Source organism: Varanus komodoensis, unplaced genomic scaffold (genome assembly GCF_004798865.1).
Source record: "Varanus komodoensis strain SLA01 unplaced genomic scaffold, ASM479886v1 scaffold8, whole genome shotgun sequence".
Classification (NCBI taxonomy): domain Eukaryota; kingdom Metazoa; phylum Chordata; class Lepidosauria; order Squamata; family Varanidae; genus Varanus; species Varanus komodoensis.
The window spans coordinates 2452327-2476072 of NW_025336481.1; the positions used below are offsets into that span (position 1 = coordinate 2452327).

The 23746-nt window shown below is 51.7% G+C and overlaps 2 protein-coding genes across 2 annotated transcripts; both read right to left on the reverse strand.

Annotated features, from left to right (window-relative positions):
* Positions 1–5691: 5691 nt before the first annotated feature.
* LOC123036121 (signal-regulatory protein beta-2-like) lies at positions 5692–12021 on the reverse strand. The gene is made up of 5 exons (XM_044455126.1): positions 11958–12021; positions 10646–10975; positions 9706–9810; positions 8186–8518; positions 5692–6091 (listed from the first exon to the last, which is right to left on the reverse strand). Exons 1-5 carry the CDS (start codon positions 12019–12021, stop codon positions 5988–5990), a joined length of 936 nt encoding a protein of 311 aa, XP_044311061.1. The 3' UTR covers positions 5692–5987.
* A 3702-nt stretch (positions 12022–15723) lies between these two features.
* Positions 15724–23746, reverse strand: LOC123036507 (signal-regulatory protein beta-1-like). The gene is made up of 4 exons (XM_044455807.1): positions 23627–23746; positions 21554–21898; positions 20062–20382; positions 15724–17451 (listed from the first exon to the last, which is right to left on the reverse strand). The coding sequence occupies exons 1-4, from the start codon at positions 23697–23699 to the stop codon at positions 17285–17287; spliced, it is 906 nt and encodes a 301-aa protein (XP_044311742.1). The 5' UTR covers positions 23700–23746; the 3' UTR covers positions 15724–17284.

The window sequence follows — 23746 nt, forward strand, 5'->3', positions numbered from 1 at the left end:
ATGGAATGCGCTCCCCAGAGAGGTCCGCCTGGCACCGTAGTTCGTTTTTCGGCACCAGGCTAAGACCTTTTTATTTAAGCGGCATTTTAATTGTTAATATTATGCTTATTTTATCTGGCCAGGGCGACTTATTTTATACTGTTATTTTTTGTATTTTAACTTTATGTTGTGAGCCACCCTGAGGCTTTGGCGAATGAGGTGGCATAGAAATGTTTTAATAAATAAATAAAAATAAATATTAGCTTCCTTTAGTTTATTTCTGCAGCCCAACAGCCAAAGTTCTCTGGGTGGTGGACAAGGCAAAAGCAGCAGAATTTCTGCGTGAGGTGGGCCTGCTTCCGGGCACCCTTGGCCTAGCAAGGTGCAGCCCTAACCATATGGAGGAAAACTTGTACCCATGTAATGATAACCTTGGGATGCAGGTGGCGCAGTGGTTTAAACTGATGCTGGGCTGGTAGATCGAAAGGTCGCCGGTTCGAATCTGCACAACGGGGTGAGTTCCCCCTGCTTCGTCCCAGCTCCTGCCAACCTTGCAGTTCGAAAGCATGCAAATGCATGCAGATGAAAAGGTGCCACTGCGGTGGGCAGGTAACAGCGTTCCGTGCACCTCGGTGTTTAGCCATGCCGGCCACATGACCACAGAGACTGTCTGCAGACAAGCGCTGGCTCCCTCGGCCAGGAAACAGAGATGAGCACCGCCCCGAGAGTCAGACATGGCTGGACTTCACGTCAAGGGGAAACCTTCACCTTCACCTTTAATGATAACCTTGTGCTGGCAATCCTGCATAACCGTGAGAAAACCACATGGAGGTTGAGAAGGGGACGGGCAGGTGTATGCTAGGCTACATTGTATTGTTTTCTCTATTTCTATTTCGTCACACAAGAGGGAAGGGTTGGAGCACCCCTACCTGTGCACCTGGGATGGGTGATCGCAGGATCCTCAAAGGTGAGGTGCTTTGTAGGCCATGTGGCCCTGTCCAGTAATGGGTGTCCATAGTGGTGACCAGCAAAAACGTAAGCATAATAAAAGGGGAAATCAGGCTGCTGCTGCCACGGAAGAAGGTGGCCAGTTGCATGTGGGGGGCGGGGGATTAATGGGCTTCCTCTTCGTGCGGATTTGGAAGACCACACCAAGCAAAAATGGAAGTCCACGAATACTCGGAGGGACGGATTCCAAGAGGGTTCATCTCAGCCCTACCAGTAACTTAGCAGCCGAATCCTATATCTTAAAAATCCCATCGGGTTTTAGTCCAGAATGTTTCATAAGAGCAGCCCTGGTCCAGCACACCGTTCACTGGCAAACCAGCTGCCACAGGATTCCCCAAGGAGGGTGGGCGCCAAACCTCCACCTGCCCAAGCTGCTCAACAACCGGCGTGTGCGGGTCTGCCTTGGCTAACGCAGGTGGCATGTCGCCCGCCAGCCACGGGGAGCCTTCCTCCCTCCAGGAATATTTCCAGCCCCTTTCAGAGGCATCCGAATTGGTGGCCTTCCCGTGGCAACGAATGCCGTTCCCTCCATGCTGCATGAAAAAGTTTTTTTACCTCTTCTGAACTGCCCGCCAGTCGGCTGCAAGGGGCAACCGTGAGTTCTAGTATTCTGGAAGAGAGCAATGTGCCCCGCTCTCTACACCTCTGAACTTTAAATTCCTCTATTATGGCTCACTTTTTTTGGTAAGTTAAACAACCTCAGCTGTTGTAACTATTCCTGGTAGGAGGGATGCCACCCTGGCTTGTTTTATTTCCCCTTCTCTGCACTTTCCCCAACTCGGTGCCCTTTTTCAGCTCCAGTGACCAGAGCCGATTGCACGAAAGATTCGTATGAGGGGAGTATGAGCTTGGCATTTTCCTACTTCGACACAACATGGATTTTGGCTTTTCCACCACAGCTGCGCACTGGGCCAACATTTTCATCAATCTCTCCAACGCCACCCCAAGATCCCTTTCCTGGTCAGTCACGGCTCGCTCAGGTCCCATCAGCCTGCGCTTGAAGGCTTTTTGCCCCAACATGGCATCACGGGACACCGCCTTACACTCAGCTGCCTTTGCTATTTTGATGCCCTCTTGCATGACTTGGAAGGATCCCTTGGGGAGATGGTATTTGTCACCAAATAGGTGAGCTAAGATGTTTCCAAATATGTCAAATGGATGTTGGAAATGTAAACATTAATCAGGTACTTTTTATCATATGTGGTGGACCTGTGATAAGGCAAAAAAGTAATAAGGCAAAAAAGTGGATTAAAATACACAAATGGCTTGAGGAAATGTTACAAAAATCTCTAACATTTAAACCTGAAGTTTTCTTATTAGGCATTATACCTGATGATCTTACCAAACAAGCAATGTATTTGACTCTACATGTAACTACAGCGGCGAGGATTGCATTTGCCCAACACTGGAAGAGTGAAGAGCCACCTCCCGATGAACTGATTTTCAAAAATATCTTGGACTGGACAGAAATGGACAGATTGACTCTGTCTCTGAGGGAGAAAGAAGATACAGACTTCTATCAAACCTGGGACTCCTTTTTATCATTGACTAGAGAAACGGGACTATGCATAGCCTTAAATATGTGTATAGTTTAACATAAAAAGAAAAAATGTGGGGAGCTGACCCAGTAGGTCTGATGTTTTCGATGACTGATGCTTTTTAGTTTCTTTTTGTTAGGTATATTAAGAATAAAACTTATTAAAAAAAAAGAAAAAAGGAAGGCTCCCTTGGGAATGCTTCGCGATCCCTGCTGGTTTTAACCACCCTGAATAGTTCGGGATTGCCTGCAAACTTGGCCATGTAGCAAAGCATTTGGACAGGTGGGACTCTGGGGTCCTTCCACCCCCGCAGGGCACCGTGTTGCGAGTCACTCTGTATCTGTTATGAGCGGAAGAGGCATCGTCGCCTTTGCAAGCTTCCCCGTCCATCGTACATTGCGGTGTTCGGGAGCGTGGCGACGACTTTGTCATATTACAAAATGTGCCCAGCAGGATTCCTGGACACTAATCTGAGGAATGACTGGGTGTCATTTGTACCACGGTCCCTTCGGTGCACAACAAAGCACTAATACCTCAAATGAAATATTACCAGTGCGAGCGAACAGTGACAGATCTGCATTTCCTGAACTGTTTTGTTTTCTCCATGTGATTCATAGTCGGGCAGTTTTAAACAAAAAACAAAAGGCTGTTGCATCAGCTGAGGGGAGCGCTGCCCCGATGGAAAACGATTGCTTACGCTGGACAGCATCGCTTTCTTCATTTTTGCTTCCAGGGAAAGCTTGCTTTGATCTAGGACCCAGCTGTTCTTCTTATTGTTGGTCCAGGGTATTTCCAAAGCTCCCATCCAGCAACATGTTTCAAACTTGTCAATTTCTTCCTGCTAGCTTTCTTCACTGTTCGGATTTGCATGGAGAAATGGTGATCAGGAATACTTCAGAGGGGATGATTTGGCCTTGGTCTCCAGCAAGACGTTCTTACACTTGACAATCTTTCCCAGTTCCTTCACTGGAACTTTCCAAGTCTTGGTCTTTTTTGAATATCTTGGCTTCTGTGTCCTTTTGAACAGATGACTGAGCCAAGGTATGCAAAAGCTCTCACAATTTCACTTCATGGTTGACCTTAAACTAGCATAAATGTATAAATAGTCATGATTTTTGTTAATGTCCAATTGCAGTCCTGCTTTTCCACTTTCTTCTTCCACTTTCTTCAGGAGTCATTTCAATTCACTGGTGCTTTTTGCCAGTAATATGGGATGATCTGCATAGCTTCAGTGGTGTCTCTTCTGCCAGTTTTCACTCCTCCTTCCTCTGATTTGACCCAGGTTTCCTTATGATATGTCCTGCGTGCTGACCAAACAGGTGGGGAGATAAAATGTACCCTTGTATGATGCCTTTGCCTATGGGAAACCATTCTGTCTCTCCGTATTCTGTCCTAGCTGTAGCTTCTTGTCCATGATACAGGTGACGCATCAGGACAATCAAGTGCTGAGACGGGTCCATTTCTCCCGCACCATCCAGAGCATCTCACGATCCACACAGTCAAAGGCTTTGCTGTAATCTGTAAAGCCCACACTGATCTTGTGAAATTCTTTGGTCCAATCCAGCAGCCAATGCACTTTGAAGTCTCCTTAATCTGGAAACTGCACAACGAATTTCTTCCTTTTAGGTGCAAATAGCTGAGTTCAGAAGAAACCCAGCTTCGGGGAAAGCGCAAGAGCAAAACTTCAGTGCTGTATTTCAGCAGAATTTTAGGCCAGGTTTTCACTCAAGAGGCACAGAAGCATGTTTAATGTCGACCTTGAACCAGGTGTACCAGCCTAGGAAGCATCGGCTCCTCAGCAGGTGCTTCCACAACCCCTTTACGGATCCTTCGGCAACACGGTGAAATCCCATGCGGGCCTCTTTGCCAGCCTCCTTCCCCGGACTCCCGAAAGAAAAGCCGGGGTGACTTTCTTTCTTTCTTTCTTTTTAATACATTTTATTGTTTTCACTACAATCTAACTTTAATAACAACGATTATTTAAGACAGCGGATATACTGGGTTAGCATCTTCCTCATTTTAACAGTCAATAGTCATATTCAAATCTACGCACAATCCCATTTCTCTAGCTGATAACAGAACAAATTCCAGGTTTGGTAGAGATACACCTCCTCCTCCTCCTTCAGAGACAAGATCGATCTGTCCCTTTCCATGCAGTCCAAGATCCCTTTTGAGCTCCACTCTTTGGTGCCTGGCTCATCATTCCTCCCGTAGTGAGCAAATAAAATCCTTGCCGTAGTAATTACATATAATATCAAATATATGGTCTATTTATCAATAGCATTAAGAATAATATCTAAGCAAAAAGAAGAGAAAAGCCTTCAGATTTAAATTTGTGTTTACATTTCCAACGTCTAATTGACAAGTTTAAAACCATTTCTACTTAGCAATAAGAACTATCTAAAAGTCATTTACTTCTGTCTGTCTGTCTGTCTATCTAACTATAAAAATAGCTATCCAATTTGTCCAATTCATCCTTTTGTTCCAAAGCAAATTCTTGTATAGCGTTTTGCATAGACTCTTGAGATGCTTGGATAGATGTTAAAGATGCTTCTATTGCCAAGAGTGTTGTTTGTAAGCTTTGAGAAGCAGATGTGGATGCCAAAGATGATAGGTAAACTTTATCCATGATGAAAGTAAAAGGTTTAATTAAAACAATTTTTAAATAACCTGTTGTGGTACTAGATAGCCACTAAATAGCAACAAAAAATCTCAGAGAGAGGAAAATAAGGGATTTTTTTTTTTTTTTTTTTTTTTTTTTTGGCAAGCAATGTATCTGTTAAAAAATAAAATAACCACAGGGTGGCAGCCAAAAAGTTATTTGTTCAACCATACAGAAACTGGAGGAGTCTGATCACCATGTTTCCAAAATGGAAATAAGAAAAGAGAGCTTCTTCTACCAATTAATATAAAATAAGTTCAAATTTAATTCTTCGCCCTTGTGGAGATTAAACGTAGAGAAAATCTCTTCTCTTCCAAGTCCCAGACTTCCCCAGTTTCACTTCATCTCCCCTAGATTTGTCGCGGCTTGAGCTCCACAGGGAGAGGTTCCCTCCCTCAGCAAAGGGCCTCCTGCTGTTATTCAGAGTGATGGTTATCTCACAGGTTCTTCCATGGGCAGTATTTTAAAAGGTTTAATTGCTCACCCAGCAGGTCGGATGTCCACTCTTAAGCTTCTCTTTGTTTTCTTCACTGTTCATCCGGAGCCCCGACAGCTTGTGAGGGGGTGCACCCCTCTCTGTCCGTTCACTGAGAAATCCCCTGAATTTCCCCCGTCGGGTGAGGAACTGCCACCCCCTGCCAGGCAGAAGTATGCTCGGGCTTCTAATCCCTGCCCCGACAGGGCTTGGATGGGCCCCCCCGGGCCCCCTGTAGAACGGATTTCGACGTGGAGCACGGAACCCCGTTCTCCACAGCCGTCTCGCTGCGACGTCAACTGGAAGTCCCCCCAGGAGTGACTTTCTATGGTTTTTTCTTCTGGAGAAGGCAAATGAGGAAGGAAGTCACTACAATCTTACTCAGGAAAAGTCCCATCCAGAAAGCAAGACTGGGAAATCCCTCAGGACCTGTGAGGAAAAGACAACGATTCAGTCAATGTTGGGTTCCCCTTAGGAACATGATAAATGCATGCCCTGTTGTTTTGGTGACAGGGTGCCTAGTCTTTGGACCAGCTCGTGGGATGTCATTGAGTGGCTGCCCTTCAGGGAGATGCCGTGGGAGGGATGGGATGAGGAGGGTCACCCCTGAGAGAAGGAGAAGAGCAGAGTGGACCCATGAAAGGAGTGCATGGAGAGGAGGGAGGACACTGACCGACTGGGATGGAGGAGAGATGCAGGAGGGGAGGCAGAGCTGCCTGGGTGAAGGGATGGAGGAGCCCACACCAACCAGGAGAAGGCAGCTGAGCTCCAAAGGGTTGGGATAGAGAAAGGGGGCAGTGAATCAGCTCCTAGATGGGGAGAAAGCACGTAATGAAGGCCAGGAGCGATCTGGGGTGGCCCATAAGAAGAAACAGTCCACCACTTTAGGGGGTTTCTGCTTCTGGATCCCTTGTGGGATTCAGGTGGGTGCCTTCACTCGTGGGTTTTTGTCTTTCCTTGGGAAGGTTCCTTCTCTGCCTTTCTCTAGGTTGCTTTATATGAATGCAGGTTGGTGCTACGGCAAGGCAGAATTGCCAAAATGCATGCGTTTTTCGTCCATCTGTTTCTGAATTATACCCAATCTTCCTCCTCCATCCAAAAAAGGAGGAAGCTGAGGAGAAAGGGATTAGCTTGGATTTCGAGCTGTTCTTTCTCTCCGGGATACCCATACAGGGCTGGTGCAGGTCAGAACTGAGCTATTCCAGGATGGGTCATTCCAGGATGCTGCCTAAAGGTCTTGCAGCTTTACAAGAAGACCATGAAAACCCAGAGAAACGGTCCAAGTAACCAGAAATGGCAGCAAGAGGAAGTGTGTACCCAGGAGTCAGACTTGGTTGTGAGTGCATTTGGCTGAGCTTCGGGAAATCTGTCTGGAGGCAAAGGACATGAGCAGCAATGGTGCTCGGGTCTGCATAATCACGGGGGGAAAGGATGCCACGGGGGCATCTTCCCTCTGCCCCCATGTCCTGGTCGCACACCACACAATTTGCCTCATGAGCCTTCCTGTGACGTCTGAGCCCACCGAGGTGCCCAGCTGGTCCTGAGTTCAAAAGCGCCCCAAATTTACAGCAAGCGTTGGTCTCGGGGAGGTTTCCAAGCCAGCACCCCGCTGGGTTCAGATGACACGGAAAGCTGTGCATCCCCAGGGGAATCGGGCAAATTGCAGAGTGCGCCCGCGGGCGTTCTTTTCCCCTTGATCGTCCAAGTGCAGCTGCTTCTCTCGAGCACCTCAGAATTATCAGAACCATCTTCTGAAGACGCCCAAGCAGGTGCTCGTATTCCCTGTTGTGTAAAAGATGGTTTTAATAAATCAGCTGGTTTCATACTTCACTTCCTCTTCAGTGGTGGTGTTTATTTCATGCCACAGCCTCAAATACCAGCCACTAGGAGAATCCAAAATACTCTAACAGAATTGGTGGCAGTGGAAAAGCATCAGCTTTTGGAGGACCGGGTGGTAGTGCCAGGGTCCCTCAGTCTCTGAGCAGGAAGCACTTGCTACAAGGAAGAAACATGGATTTTTCCAGCCAGCAAAGGAGCAGTTGGCTCACAAGTGTCGTACTCCACAGTCCAGCAGAGGCCTGTGCTGCGTTTTCCCCTGTGGAATCATGTGGAAAAGAGTCAAGGAAATGTCTGAAAGCATCCAAGGGAAGGGGAGATGGACTGCCGGGGCGGAGGAGTCATGGGAGAGCCAAGTGATGGGACGTGCTTAGACATGGTAGGCATCCGGGGCATCTCCCATGAGTCACCACCTACCCAGGGCCTCCCAAAATTGGGAGTCAGCTGCAGGTACACCTCTGATCCAAGGGATGCTTCAGCCAATGCAGCCAACCAACACCAGCCAAGAAATGAGATGTCCACCCGCTTCTCTCCCTCGCCGTTCACAACCACTCTGCCCAGAGTCCCCCCAAAATCTGCAGGTGGGCTTAGTCCCAGCATGAATACAGGATGTGTCTGGGCCAAACACAAATGAAATGAATTGCTATGCCTTCTTTTATAAATATAAATAAAGTTTCCACCACTTACGGTTCACAGCCACCCGAGTTCCAGGCCCAGTTTTCACATCTTTGTCACCCCCGAGATCTTTCTTCTGCTTCACACAATAGTAAGTGCCGGCATCCTCCAAAGTGACATTTTGGATGGCGATGGAGAAATTTGTGTTGGACGCCTTGTCGGTCCTCAGGACTCGCTCAAACGATCCGATCTCTGCATAAACGAGCTTCCGAGCGGGACCTTCTCCCAAGAACCATTTCACAGGTCCCGGTAAAGTTGTACCCGTCACGGAACATCCGAGGATCAGCGTCGCTCCTGCTCGTACCTCGACAACGTCCTGTGGCTGGACCACCGTGAGCTCCTGCCCTGAAAATCAGCACACCCATCTGCTGTTACACCTCCTCCAAGAAATCAGTCGCCCTTTGGCTAGCCAAGAAACCTCTGGCGCTCTGCAGTGAGCTGAAGGAGGCTATGGCGAAAATAGTCTTTTGCCAAGTCAGGGAAATGCAAAATCCAAACACTGCTTTCTGCATTTCAAGGCAGGTCCCATGAAGGTTCTGAATCCTAAAGTCTCAGCTCCGGGTCCGCAGCATCTCATTGTCAGTAGCACGGCCAAATTTAACCTTGCTTGCATTTTCCCTTCCCCCATTAGGTGCTGCAATCTTGGGATTTAATTTAATTTAGTAGCTGGGCCACCATATTGGAAAAGGAGTTTGCACAGAATAGGCAAACCAGAATGTCACAGAATGCAAGCACTGCTGTGGCTGTATATGTCTCCTTTTCCAACGTAAGAGTTTGTCTTACACCTTTGTCAGCTTACAAAATAAGGGAATTCAGGAGATGAAGCTTTTCCCAAGACTTATTTGCTTCTTTAAAAAAAAAATCCCTTCACCTGCTTATTGTTGCTCAGGGATCACAGTGGCTGGCTGGTAACTAATTGTAAAGCATTTAATTAATTGTAAAGTATTGAGAAATATGCAGCTCCCCCCACCCCCCAAGATAACATTGCATGCCATCATATCGGAATTTCTTAGTGGGAAACATTCGCAAATATCGGTTGCAATTTTGCCTACCTTCAGTGCTTCCCCAAACCCTCATCGCCTTCCTCTGCTTGCCACCCCAACCCATGTGCCACCGCAGAATGTTTAAAGGCCCCCACATACCACTTGGCCATTTCAGACCCCTTCCCCGTGCTTAAGGCACCTCTGAAATCAGTTCTGGGGGAGCAGCCAGGGCCACGTCTCGGCCCTCTGGCCCACCGCCAACATCGGTCAGCAACGCCGAAGGCCACTGCCCGGTCCGGTCCATTTCTGTGCATGACAAAGCAGAGGCACTGTCCTGTTCTGTTTCTCAGGCAGGTGTATGTCCTGGGACAGCCCTAATAAACTGGTTTCCTAGTTATGCTTTGTCTCCCTTTTTGGCGAAATTGAAGCTACCCTCAAAGAGGACCTGGGAGGCAAAACGAGGGAAGGCTGAAGAGACCCAGAGGAGGGGCTTTGCCCGTGCACCGCTCAGGCGTGCCAAAATGCAGGGTGTGAGCAAAACCGTCTCACCTCTGCCTCTGTTAGGATGAACGAAAATGAAGGGTTGCGGGAGTAGGTCGCCTCCAGGTTCATCCCCACTTTGGAACCATTCTTCTGCTGGGAAACCCGCTGGTGCTGAAAGATATGAACACTGGGAGAGGTAAGGAACACATTCAAATGACCTAAACCGAGCCGTTGCCCTCTGAACTTCACCACGGGAAATTTCCTGAGCAAAAAAGGATGGCTGAAGAATAGTTTGGGCCAAGTTAGCAGAGTGGGCTTGGGCACCTAATAAAACTAATATGAAGGTCGCCCCAGGTTCCCTTGTGCTTTGCCCAGAAGCCCGACAAGCCCCAAAATTAAGGAGATGAAACTTTTCAAGATGATAGAGCCTTTTCCTTCACATTATCTTCTTGCTGGAAACATTTATCTCCTTAATGTCTTCATATTGCCTGATGTTTAAATGATTTTTTACTGTCCAGTCCTCCAAAGATATTGCTATTTATCTTAATATTTATTTATGCTGTCTGCCTGTTGGATTCTTCTTTAGAAGTCAGAAGTCCAGGGACTAGCGATTAGTTGTAAAGGTCTGTGAAATATGCAGCTCTCCTAAGACTGCTTTTGACAGACTTTGCATACCACGAATCAAAATTTCTTAGTGGAAAGCTAACAGAGCGTCATGCTAATAGGTGGCCTTCAAATAAATCTAATAAATTAACGAAACCGCTGCAAATATTTCTGTTGCAATTTTGCCAACCTTCAGTGCTTCCCCCGTAGTCTTCCTAGACGTTGTAACCACAGACCCAAACCACTTGACACTCCATGTGCCACAGCAGAATGTTTAAACGCCTTCCCATGACTTGACGATTTCAAATCCTCTATCCTGTGCCTTATTCACATCTAAAAGCAGGTGGAGCAATTCAGACCTTACCCCTTTTGACTGTTTTCTTCACTAGTTTCCACCACTCACCTTTCACAACCACCTGGGTCCCAGGCCCATGTTCCAATAATTTTATCCATGGAAATCTCTGTTTCACACAGTAGTAAGTCCCGGCATCTGCCTGAGTAACATTTTGGATGGCGATGGAGAAATCCGTGTTGGAGTCCTTGTTGGTCCTCAGGACTCGCTCAAACGATCCGATCTCTGCATAGATGAGCTTCCGAGCGGGACCTTCTCCCAAGAACCATTTCACAGGTCCCCGTAAAGTTGCACCCATCACGGAACATCCAAGGATCAGCGTCGCTCCTGCTTGTACCTCGATAACGGCCTGTGGCTGGACCACTTCCTGGCCCACAGCACCTGCAAATAAAGACATCCTCATTGGTTTCTGCAGGAACAGAGGTTCCTCAGTGGTTGGCCGCAATCCACGGCCTGTTTCCCCCCTAAATGTGACCTTGTTGAGGATCTCCAAGGGAAAAAGGTCCCTTTTCAGAGCGGTGGCGAGTATGAGATTAAAGCAGCACCAGCGGCTTCTCGATGCAGCCGAAAACCTTGGGGAACAGTGTGGGTCCCCAGACGTCTTGCAGCGTGGGGCTTGTCCAAGCCCAAGTCCTGCTCCCCCTCGCCCCAGTGCATCCGCTGCAGCTTCAGAACTGACGCGATTGCCCCCAGAGCTGGTTCCCGTGCAGTCTGCCCCTTCAGGAAGCAACTCTCCCTGTGACGTGGGCAACAGGAAGGGTGGCTGGCTGGCGTCTCCCCAGCCCCGTCCTGACGGCATGCATCTGCCACTGTGATTCACCCCTTCTTCTCCTTCTAGCCCGGCAGCAGGAGAGCAAAGATGCACAGGCGATTTGACATAGAGACAGTGTGGTGTAGTGGTTGGAGGGTGGGCTTGAAACTGGGCGGGGATGCTGGGATCAGATCCCCACTCCGCCATGAAATTCTCTGGCAAACTTTGGGCCAGTCCCTGAACCTGAGCTGAATCTACCTCGCAAGGTTGTTTGAGGTTAAAATGGGGAAGAGGAGGTTCATGAGCTTGAGGTAGTATAGACATATTAGTGAGGATACATCAGAAGAGCCTGAAATAAGTAGAAGACATTGGGGTTGGTTGGCAAATCAATGATGCAGGGCGCCAATGCATCTGCTGTCCTTTGTGGTACCCCTTAGCTGGTGCCTCAGTGTCCCCTCCGTGAGCCTCAGCATCAAGTCAACGCTGCACCAAGCCCTGACTTCAGACCGGCAGCACCTCACCTCTTCTCCCTGCCGCTTGCACTAGCATCCATCACGGTGCAAATCGGGCCTGAGCCACCCAGCCAGGTGAATCTCGACACACAGCACTCACCAGAGGCTTTCAGGAGAAGCACGAGGAGCTGAGGAAGCCCCAGGATAGTCCAGGATGTGGCCATCAGGGTGTCAGAGAGCTCAGACCTTCTGGGTTTGTGCTTTTTCTTTCCTGCTGCAGGATAAAATGAAAGCATCGAAGCTTCCTGCCACATTTATGCCAGCAGAAGTAGCCAGCCCCAAAACATGGAACTCCCCACTTCATGCAGTCATGTTGGTGACTCTTCAGTTTTACTTCTCTATGAAGACATGCTGGACATTGTTGGGTGACTCACAAGCAATACATGTGAGAATCAAAACCAAAGGCTCATTTGTCTTCTGGCAGCCAGAGATGGAGACACGGATTATCTTCCCCGATTATCATTTCCAGCAGAACTGGACAATGGACAGCGGACAAGAAGAAAGCATTAACAGGTCAGTTGCCAGAGCTTGAAACTCTTAATCTCAGGGTTGTGGGTTCGAGTCCCACGTTGGGTGGCAGATTCACTTTCTCGGGGTGCTGGTCCACTGCAGGCTGAACGTGAGCCAGCAGTGTGATGCGGTGGCCAAGAGGGCGAACGCCACCCTTGGATGCATAGCCAGAAGCGTGGCTTCTAGAGCGAGAGAGGGATTACTACCACTCCACACGACTCTGGTGCGCCCACAACTGGGGTATTGTGTCAATTCTGGACACATTACAAGAGGGATGTAGCCAGGTTGGAATCGGTGCAGCAGAGGGCCACTGGAATAGTGGCTGGTTTGCAAGGGAAGCCCTCGAGGAGAGACTGGGGGAACTGGGTCTTTTCAGCCTTGAGGAGAGTCAGGGGGGAGCTGTTTGCGACCTACAGGTCCGTGAGGGGGTGTGATGCAGAGCTGGGTCGTGACCTTCTTTCCCCTGCAGTGGAGGGCAGGATGTGTTCCAATGGAGCAAAGCTCAGGGAGCCAAGATTTAGGGCGGCTGCCAGGAAGTACTTCCAGATGGTTAGGACCCCCAGGAGATGGAATGGGCTTCTGCGTGTTCCGCGCTTTCAAGGAAGGCAAGCGCCCCACTCAAGTTCTACACCAAGAGAAGCAAATTCTCTGTCAAGAAAAAGTGGACTCCATGATTTGGACGTTTTCTTTCTCTCTCACCCCCAGAAATGATTTGGCACAATGAATTCTGCTTCTGCTTCCAGTGGGACAAAAATAGAAGTCCTGGAGGGGCTGCAGCATCACATGGGCATTTTTCCAGCAAATGCGGCAGCTTCGTGGGTTTCTCCTGCTGTCTCCCGTGCATTTGGCTTCCCTGTGCATCTTCGCTAGCAGGGGGGCAAGGAAGCAGCCTGCCCCCACGGACCCCCACCCCCTGTGCTGGTGCAGCGTGGATTGATACTGAGGATGCTGGAAAATCCGCAGTGGGTCCAGCTGACCTTGGATTTCTGCAAATCTGACCTGACAGCAGACTTGCTTTGTCTGGATTACACACATTCTGCTGACTTGCAAACTTGTTTTTCACTTGTGGGGTGGGAATTATCCTAATTCGCATTCGCATGAGTACAAAGAGGTTTTGTTTTAAAAAATCTGTTTCTGTCAATGAGCAGATGATGGAAAAAACGACCTTGGCAATCCATGAAACATAGATGGAACCAATTTCACAAAATCCCTACAGTTCACACTCAGAACACACAGAATTTTCCATTTTCTCTTGATGTAAGGGCAAACGCTAGCTTCGACCCAGACTAAGAAGCTCTTGCTTGCATGGAGTCAAGATTTTGCTCACGGAGATCATCTTCTCAAGAGTGTGACAGTAAGATATAAAGCAGAAATGCTTTCCCGGGTCTCCTGCAGAAGAGAGACACCCCCAAGAATGCGTGTCGGAACATCTTCTCACTTGCATTCCTTTGTCAGAGAGTCTCTCTGTCTCGTTCCACCCATGAAACGAAATCACTCCAGGAACAAGTGCAGACTCTGCTCCCCTCCCCTCTTGCACAATTTGCAAAACGGGGAGTCCCTGTTTTCTAAGGGCTTTGCGGAGTGGGAGGAGAGTGGGGCGAACTTCTCGCCCTGCAGAGCACACCCCAGGAGTTCTGTCTCATGGAGCGACCTGCTTGGCAGTTCAGAACGTGCTTTTCTGCCAGCTTTGGCGCTTCCCCGCGTCCCAGTGGCGTCCTCAGCTCAAGGAAAGGGGAAAGGGGCATTAAGAGTGCCGAGAACATTCAGGATATCTGAAGGTACCCGCCTGAAGGATCTTAAGGATTTTTGAGGTCCTTCTCAGGGAGCCCCCTCAGAGGAAAGCTAAGGAGGGGGCAACCGGATGAAGGGCCTTTTTGGTTGTGGCACCCGTTCATGGAATCAGCTCCCCACTTTGAATTGGAGGCAGTCTGGGGGCCGACCAGCATCTGCTGCAAGGGCAACAGGAATGTGCTCTTAAGCTATGAAATATTTTTATAGCGTTAAAATAGCTAAAATAGTTTATAGAGTAATTTATTAGTGCTCACGGTCAGAGCCGCAGGTGGAAGGCATCGCTCTGATTCTCTCTAACGCAGAAGGGAACTTTTCCAATAGAATCACAGCTGATGCGAAACGACGCTGCCGCATGTCAAAGCATGTAAACATGCCTCTTGCTGCTGATCTATTGTTTTGTACCAGCCTTCCCCAACCTGGTGCCCTTCAAAGGAAGAAGGGGAGACACAACAGAGACATACAAAATGATTCATGGTATGGAAAAAGCGGGCAAGGAGCTGCATCTCTTTCTTTCTCATCCTCTTATTTTATTTTATTCCTTTCAGCACCAGGCTAAAACCTTTTTGTTTTCCCATTATTTTAAGGTTTGTGTCTGATCTTAATGTGGGGTTTGTATAGAAAATCGACTTGGATGCTGTGCTCCACGGGAGGAGGTTGAGGCCCCATCGGTGCGGGTGCTCAAGGATAGGCCGGACATGCACATGGTGGGCATGTCGTGAGTGGAGCCGGCTGGTGCCGGAGGTCAGACTAGATGGCCCAGGAGGCCCCTTCCGACTCGCTCTGCTTCTATGTTTTCACTGTTTTATTGTAAGACCGTCCCAGGACCTCAGTAGTGGACAGTATATAAAGTTTTAAATAAATAGACAGATAAATCGTGTCGCAGCCTGCGGGCCTTCAGTGATGGAGTGGGAGGCGATCTGGGACAGACCAGAAGCGCTTCGTCGCTCCATGCATAAGGACATGGTGGACTCCCCCTCCATGGGAGGCAGTGGCGGTCGCCCATTTGGGCTGCTTTTAATGGCGACTGGACAGTTCATGGCAGACGCACCATGGCTGCTCGTCCTGACGGCCCCAGGCCGCCTCCAGGATCAGTGGCACGCCTGGGCACACTAGCTGCTGGGGAGCATGGGTGGGAGGGTGCTGTGGCACCGGGGTCCAGCTTGTGCCCTTCTTGAGAGCATTTGATTGGCCATGTGGGAACAGACCGTGGGACTGGATAAACCGTCGCCTGACCCGGGATGAGTCCCATCTCCTGAGGCTTGCCGTGCTGTCTCAGGATGATGGAAGTTGCCAGCCAACACACCTCGCGGCCTCCCCCTGCCGAGGGGTGTCTCCAACCCCCTGGCCATATTGTCCTCTCCTGTATCCCCTGAAAAGCCACTGAGGGGGGCTCCCTGCCCTGGACCCTTGGTGATGGACCACTGGCCGGTGGAGAAGTCTGGGAAAATGAGTTGCATCAGGAGGAACCGTGGATCCGAGCCTTCGAGGAGCTCTGGGCCACATCGGGGTTCATTCCTCTTCAGAAACATTCAGCAGCAAAACAGTCCGTAGTTGTTCCACTAATTTTATTCGTTCATCACCTGTATTCAAATAATTTCCCCGTGCTGTTTGTTTATTTTATTTCTCACCTGCCCATAAGGCACATGGCTCCTTGGGCAGGTTACAAGAATAAAACCATGCAGTACAATATGAAAACACAAATCAGAAATGAAACTAAACAGTAAAATTACAAAATGATAAGATGATAAAAAACTTATCAGGCCTAGTAATTTCATAAGAGGCATACCCCATTGTTAAAATGCCAGTAAGAGCAAGTTAAGAATAAAAATGCTGTCTTTGTGTGGTGCCAAAACAGTATAAAGAGAGTGCCAGGTGAACCTCTTTGGGGAGCCTGTTCCAAACTTGGGGTGCCACCCCTGAGAAGGCCCTTCTTTGTGTCACCCCCTCCTTATTTCCTGAGGAGGGGGCTCCCCCAGAAAAGCCTCAGATGAGGATCTAAGGTGCCAGCCAGGCTGATACAGGAAGAGGTGCTCCTTGAAGCACCCTGGCCCCACGCTGGTTAGCACCTGGAATTGGACCCAGACCTCAATCAGAAGCCAGGGAGGGTGGGGGAGGCCTGGCTTTCATGACCCAATCTGCCAGGCCTCATTGGCAGTCAAGCTGCCCTGTTTGGGACCAACCGAAGTTTCCAGACTGTCTTCAAGGGAGGCTCCATGTAAAGCGCATTGCAGCAGTCCAGGAGAGGGGTTACCAGTGCGTGGATCTCTTGCTAGCTCCTGCCTGTCCGGATGCAGCTGCAGCTGATATATCAGCTTTGGCTGATGGAAGGTGCTCCTGGCCACCACATCCACCTGGAATACCGGGGAAAATTCGGGGTCCAGGAGCACCCCCAAGCTGCAAACCCTGTCCTTTAAGGGGAGTGTGACCCCAGCCAGGAGAAGCATGAAGTTGCCCATCTGAAAAGGTGACCCCTCCACCCCAACAGTGTCTCTGTCTAGCCTGGATTAAGCCCCAATTTATCGGCCCTCAGCCAGCCCTTGGCCCCAGCCAGGCCGCGGTTAAGGATGGTCACCGCCACACCTGCGTCCGACGGAAAAGAAAGGTAGAGCGGAGTGTCGCCAGCGAACCGATGACAACTCAGCCCACACCTTCTGAGGAACCCCACCCAGAGGCGTCATGGAGAGGTTGCAGAGCACAGAGCCCTGCAAAACCACGGCGCATGTCCACTGCCCAGAGCCACAACCCCCCTGCACCACCTTCGGGACACGGCCGGCCAAGCAGGAGCGGGACCACCGCGAAGCCGTGCCCTCTGCTTGTGCCCAGCTCAGCCAACCTGTCCAGAAGGACGCCACCAAACGGCATCCACCGCCAGTGAGAGGCCCAGGAGGACCAGCGGGGCCGCACTCCCCCGTCCGTCTGGCTCCCCGACGGAAGCGTTCGGCAGCCTTGTTAGAGTCCCTTTGGAAGTCGTTCCAGCTGGACATGGCCAACTTCTTTCCTGCTGCTCCAGCAAGCGGGATCCCCCCGGTGTTCACTTCGTACGGTGAGTCTGGGCCGCTCTTTCAGTGAACATCCTGCCCCTTTCCACCCATCTGTGGGGAGGGCAAGATGGCAGCAGAGGAGACGTCAGAAAGGCCCAGGAATGCTTTGTGCTGGGGGCGCATGGCTGTGTGCCCCAGATCCCATGTGCCCCGTGTGATTCTTCAGGAAAAGGTAGAAGAGAAAAGCAGCAGCTACAGTCTTGCCCAGGACAAGCCCAATGATGAGACCGAGAGTGGAGAGCAGGCACTGATCTGCAAGGAGAATTTGATTGCTTGTTTGTTTGTTTAATACATTTTTATACCTCCCCATCGCCCATGGGGATCTTTGGGTGGTTTACAGCATAAAAAACATAAAGCAGGAGTAAAAACAGTGCAAAGAATAAAATCAGTTAAAACTGAATATGAAACACTGACACCTCATGGAAATAAATATACTAGCATAAGCAGTTCACATAAAAACAATAAAACAAAACAATTCTATTGCAATGTCTGGCAGATAAAAAGGCCTTCCCCTGGCACCTGAAAGCAAGCGAGGACTGTGCCAGGTGCACCTCCTTGGGGAGCCTGTTCCACAGGTGGGGTATGACCACGGAGAGGGCTCTTTTCCCAACCATCTCCCCCCCCCACCTCTTTAGGGGGTGGTCTTGGAGAAGGACCACCATAGAAAATCTTAGGGACTGGGTAGGGACCTATGGAGACAGGTGCTCCTTTAGATAACCTGGCCTCAAGCCATTTAGAAACAGAGCGAGTCAGAAGGGGGTTCCTGGGCCATCTAGTCTGACCCCGGCTCCAGTCGGCTCATGACAGGCCTACCATTTAGGGCTTTACACTGTATAGGTTAGTGCCACAATTTGCTTTGAATTGGGCCCAGACTTCAGTCGGTAACCAGTGTAGCTGGTGGAACACGGGCCAAATGGGGTCTTGTGAGCCAGTCCGCATTAGCAGCCGAGCTACCCATTGAAGGAGAAGACAGGAGACCCACTGAGGAGGAGGTCCCAAGGCGAGACGCTGCCGGAGAGGCCCCAGCTCCCCTGACAAGAGCATGGATGTGCCGGCAGCATTTCATGGCCCACCACGCCTTACCATGTTGAGGAATTCCGAGCCTTTCCTCCTGCCTGTGAGATTTTTTAAAATGCACACGACTTCTTTCCAGGCTAGCACAACAACCTCCGAAACAGAATCACGTGGTATGAAGAAAATTCCTGTCGGTTAAGACCAGGCATGAGGCCCTTCCAGAAGCTCAACGCCAGCAAACCAAAAGCGCAGGTGCCGTGGCGCACGTGCGCACAACCAGAGAGGAAGTGCAAGAGGGACGGATTCTGAAAGCGCTCGTCCCAAGCCTAGTCAAGGGCAGGAGGTTGTGGAGGAATTTCGTTCGAAGGGTCACCATGAGCTGGGGATGACGTCACGTCCCTCAGCGACCACCCACGTCAATCGCTTCTGAACCGCGGGTGTGAGAAGAAAGGCTAAAGCACTGTCCTCTTTGGGCTGCTGGCCAGCAAGAAGAGGAATGGTCCAGCTTGCTTTCTAGCATTTCAAGGGCAGGCCTGAGTGCCCCGCAGTCACCTTGGTGGTTTCGAGGGTCTGCCACCGAGGAGCTGAGGATTTGGAGTGTGCAATTTGGAGAGGAGAAGCAGTAGGTGGGGAAAGGGTTCAGGCTGAATTCTAAAGTTCCTACTGCAAGGCATGTCAGAGGAACCCACAACAGACCCAGATTTGCACTCTCTGAAATTGGCCTGGTGCTAAATCACCATCAGAGACAGAGGTAGTGATTTTAATCCACACACTAGTTGGTTTTCAGTTCCACAGACTGTTACCACCTGATGGTTGCTTGTTGATTATGATCAGAACAACAGAGTGAGAAGACAATGGCTTTGATGAGCGTGTGGGTCCAGTAATGACTGCACAGCCTGTTCCGGAGAGGAATGTGTGCAGAACGTTCTCGGAAGCCAGCGGCAGTGACACCGGCAATCCAGAAAGGCTGGATTTGGCCTGAATCTGCCAGCTGGGGAGGCGGTTTAGCTGGGAGTGGGTGAGACCCAAAGGTCTCCCCGGCCCCTCTGAACTCTGCTGTTCAGGATTCTGCACCTCCATCCAACCATACATCCCACTTTCGTGATCTGAGGTCCCTCACACCTTTGGGTGTATGCAGCAACCAACCCACACATCACTGCCCTTCTCTCTCGGGAGCCACCCGTTGGTGGTCCGACTGCAGGGAGAAGTGGGGATGGGCCGCTCCGGCTGCTGGGAACCAGCCTCCAAAGCAGAGCAAGCTCCCTTGACAGAGGAAGCCCCCAAGAGAGGCGAGTTCTGCAGAAACGTTGCCAGGGCTTTCTTCAGCGTCCCGCACCCCGAGCGCTCCGTCACTGGCAAGCGAGCCAAGCCGGTCGCGTGTCCCTCCTCACGCGCACTCACCGATCACCGACACCTCCGTGCCTGCTCCAGACGCCTCCTCTGATTCCCCCCGACTCTTAATCTGTACTTCACACAGAAATAGGTCCCTGCGTCCTCAGGTCAGATGTCTGTGATCCAGATGGTGAAGTCTGTGCTCGACTCAGGAATGACCCTGATCACCCGGCGGGGAAAGGGCTCTCTCTGGCTATATATCGGGGGCTGTTGCCGGTCGGAGCCCTTGTGCCACCGCACACCTCTGGGCCCGGCAGCCCCCCTGAGCGTGCAAGGCAGCGTGAGGGTCTGTCCTGCGGGACCCCGAAGCCAACCAAACGGCTTCAAGTAACGCGAAAGCAGCGTGGCGTGGAGGGAATCGCGCCCGCTCCTTTGACCTGGCATCCCGGACCTGCACCTGTCCCCTTCCTTGCAGCTCCTCCCAAACCGGCACCTGGAGCCCCACCTGTCCCATACCTCGGAGGACATCGGCAAGCCGAAAACTTTGCTCCAAGGTGCCAACAACGGCCTTGTGTGTGATCCTGCACAGCAGCTGGGTCATCAGGTCCTCTCTGCAGAGCTGCACTTTCACAGTGCTCCAGACCTGGTAGGTGATGTTATCTCCTAGAGGCAGAACGACGGTGTCGGTGTCCGAGGCTTTGATTTCGGAGCTGCCCTTGAACCAGGTGACTGTGATGTCGCGGGGATAAAATCCGCCTGTGGAGCAGTTGAAGGCGACGGTGCTTCCTGGCGCCACTCGGCCGGAGGGGGCAGTGATGACGGGCTGGGATGGCGTAGCTGCGGGGGACACACACACACACACCGACCACACATCAACAGGTGCGCCATGGCCCACAGAACCCCTCTGCAGGCGCAGAGCGCAGAGAGAAAGGGCGGGGCTGCTGGGGTCACGGCACATGCCGGAAGGGGACCTGCGAGCGCATGGACGGGGCCGTGCTGGGCAGCCCCCGCCGCCCCAGTGCCCCCAGGGGTGCTGGCCTTCCAGCCCCACCTCTCACGGCGGGCAGGGAGAAACGCGCCAGCAGCTCTTCCGCCACCACCCTTGTTGCTCCAGTACTGGGGGGCGGGGGGCGGGGGGGCCGCTGTGGCTGCCCCATGCGTGGATCAGGCCCTGGATTTGAGGCCTTTGGCCAGGACATCTCGGGAGAGCTAGCTTGGCGATTCTGATTTCTTTCCAGTCAAGGAAATACACACCGGGGGAACCGAGCTCGGCGAGAAGGGAAACAACGGGCAGGAAAGGGGTTCTACACCTGCTCCCCACTAGGGATCTGTAGGTCCTGCTAAACCTGCTTTGTCTCGTGGATCATCAGACGTCTTCAATTCGCTTCATGGATTGTCAAGCACCTTCTCCATCCTCTGCTCATTGACAAAATTGATTTTTTTAAAGCCAGATTCCCATTCAGCTTTGCTCACGCAAGTGCGTCTGCACACATCTGCAAAGCAGTTTTCACATTTTTCGTTTGCTGCGTTCATTTCTGTTCTACTCGGTCACTGAAGCTTCCTGGGTCGCTTCCGACCCTTCAAATCCTCTCCCTCTCCAACAAATGAGAAACCAGGCACAGTGTCCGCTGATTTTCCCCACCAGGGAAAAGGCATCCGGAATCGAGGCGGTTCCCCACCCGAGTTTACAAAAGGGCTACCCAAACACATTCCACAAATGCTTGCAGTGAAGTCTAGACTTTCAAGGAAGTAGCCGCTGCCTTTGGGCTCTGCTGCAGAAAAGGGGAGCTCAGACCTGAGCAAGGGGAGCAGAAAAGGCACGGAGAATCTTTGCCCCCCCGCCATACCCACATTTAAATTTGAAGTCCTGAAAACAGTCTTCTGTCAATGCAACCCCCTCCCCACCCTCCAAAAAACCCCAGAGAAAATATCTTGGGTTTTATTGCAGCGCAGGCACTGTGCTGTCTTTTGCTTCCAGGTTTTTGAAATAAGTCCGGGCGCGACTCACCGATCACCGACACCTCCGTGCCTGCTCCAGACGCCTGCTCCGATTCCCCCGTGACTCTTAATCTGTACTTCACACAGAAATAGGTGCCTGCGTCCTCAGGTCGGATGTCTGTGATCCGGATGGTGAAGTCCGTGTTTGACTCAGGAATGACCCTGATCACCCGGCGGGGAAAGGGCTGTTTCTGGCTATATATCGGGGGCTGTTGCCGGTCTGAGCCCTTGTGCCACCGCACACCTCCGGGCACGGGATCCCCCCTGAGCATGCAATTCAGCGTGAGGGTCTGTCCTACGGACACCGACACGGGTCCCTGGGACTGCAGCACCTCCAGCTTCTGGGCCGCGGCACCTGCAGAAAAGGAATTTCACCCCGTCCGTTTATGCCGTCCAAGGCCACTTTGCGGGACGCAGGGGCGGGTCCATGGAGCTCGCGGGATCCAAGCGAGCGCAGCTCCCCCCCCATTCCGCTCAGTCCAGCTCACAAGCATCCAAGCATTGAACTACCGCGGCTGCCGCTCTTCTTATTCTGCTGCCTTCCTGCCCTTTTCTCCTCTTGGGAGGAACCCAAGGCGGCTTGCTTAGCTCCATGTTTATGCCCACAACAACAGCCCGTCGAGGTAGGTTGGGCTGAGAGTCTGTGACTGGCCCAATGTCAGCCGGTGAGCTTCATGGCTGAGCGAGGACTCGAACCCTGAACCCTTTTGCCACGCTTCACAGGACCCCCCGTGCGGTCTGTCTGGGGGTGCTCTGCCCACGCCTGGAGTGCCGACAGCGGCAGCGGTGAGGGGAGGGGGGGAGCGAGGCGTCAGCGCCGAGACAGCGGTGGGCATGGGGGCAGGGGAGGGGAAGCCAGGCTGGGAGCTGGCCCCCTGGCACTCGCCGGACGGCCTTCCCCTGCTCAGCCCACGTCCCTGCAAGAGCTGCCTCTCCGTCGTCCCCCCGCAGCCCCCTCCTGTCCTTCTGGACATTTGCAGCGCGCTCACTGGGAGCCCTCCGAGTTGCGTTTCAGGGTGTTGGACTGGTCCTGTGGGAAGAGGCGAAGCACTGGGCGTGTTCAGCCTTGGGAAGAGAAGAAAGCAAAACCCTCAGCCTCCCAGGGAAGGGAGTCCCCGGGCAGCCCGGGCCACAGCCAAGGGACGCAGACAGGGAGGACGCCTTATCAGTCCCTCCGGCCGGTGGCCCCGCCCCCTGCTCCCTCCTGGCCCCGCCCCCTTCCTCTCCGCTGCCCCTGGCCCCCTGCCCCCCTGCCCAGCTCCTGCCTTGCCTTCACTGGTCCCCTGGCCATGCAGCCCTCTCTCCCAGCCTGTGCCTCCGCTGCTCTGCTGCTCTGCCAAGAGGCCAGAGCCAAAAAACAAAACTTTGAAGCCTGTTAGAATGTTTAACTGCTGATTGATTTTTTTATTATCTGTTTCTCAAGACTCTGATGTGCCATGATGTTTTTCCTGATGGCTATAATGATTTCTTGGTGTTTCTGCATTATATTTTTGCACTTCCCCATTATCCTCCCCTTCTCATGAATGTCGGGTCTTTTGTGTGAATCTGAACATACATTCTTCTGGTCTGTGATTCCGAGATTTCCCAACAGTGTGCAAGCTCCTTGCCCACAAAACTTTGCTTTGCTACGACCCTTTGAGGGGGCTGCGGGGGGCTGTCCAACTGGATTTTGCAGGCTCCTGTGGTGGGAGCGTCGAGCCACAGAGAACCTGGAGTGGCTCGCAATGGCAGCTGGGGTGCTGCTGGGGCACCTTGGGTCAGCTGGCACGTGGGAGCCGCTCAGTGCGTGCGGCAAGGACTTGCTGCTGCCTTCCCAGGGCTCATGGCTTGGCCCCCTGCCCTCCTGGAGCAGCCGGAAGTATTACCTGTCTGGTTCAGAGACGCCCCTGAGACCAGGCAGCGGGAGCAGCACACGATGTCCCCACCAAAATCATCTTGCCAAAACCCGGCATCAGAACCAGCAGGGGCACCTGTCCACCCCCCCCCCCCCCCAGTTAGGCATTGCCCCAGTAACCACCCTGCAGCTGGAAAACTGAGCGCAGGAGCTCAGGAGAAAGTCCACCTTCTGCCCGCAAACACTCACCAAGGATTTCCAAGAGAAGGAGCAGCAGCTGGATCACACACAGCGGCCCAGGGAAGGGGCTTGAGGCAGCCATCGGGGTGGCCGAGACGGGAACCTTCAGTGCTCTTTCTGGTTCTGTCT

Excerpts from the sequence above, each read along its gene's own strand:
- LOC123036507 (XM_044455807.1), bottom strand. The coding sequence starts at position 23,699 with ATGGCTGCCTCAAGCCCCTTCCCTGGGCCGCTGTGTGTGATCCAGCTG. Across the intron at positions 20,383-21,553 it reads CACGGAGGTGTCGGTGATCG|CTACGCCATCCCAGCCCGTC; the intron begins GTGAGTCGCGCC and ends TGTCCCCCGCAG. Across the intron at positions 17,452-20,061 it reads GCTTGCCGATGTCCTCCGAG|ATCAGTGCCTGCTCTCCACT; the intron begins GTATGGGACAGG and ends TTCTCCTTGCAG.
- LOC123036121 (XM_044455126.1), bottom strand. The coding sequence starts at position 12,021 with ATGGCCACATCCTGGACTATCCTGGGGCTTCCTCAGCTCCTCGTGCTT. Across the intron at positions 10,976-11,957 it reads GCTTCTCCTGAAAGCCTCTG|GTGCTGTGGGCCAGGAAGTG; the intron begins GTGAGTGCTGTG and ends CTTTATTTGCAG. Across the intron at positions 6,092-8,185 it reads AACTCGGGTGGCTGTGAACC|GTCCTGAGGGATTTCCCAGT; the intron begins GTAAGTGGTGGA and ends TTTTCCTCACAG.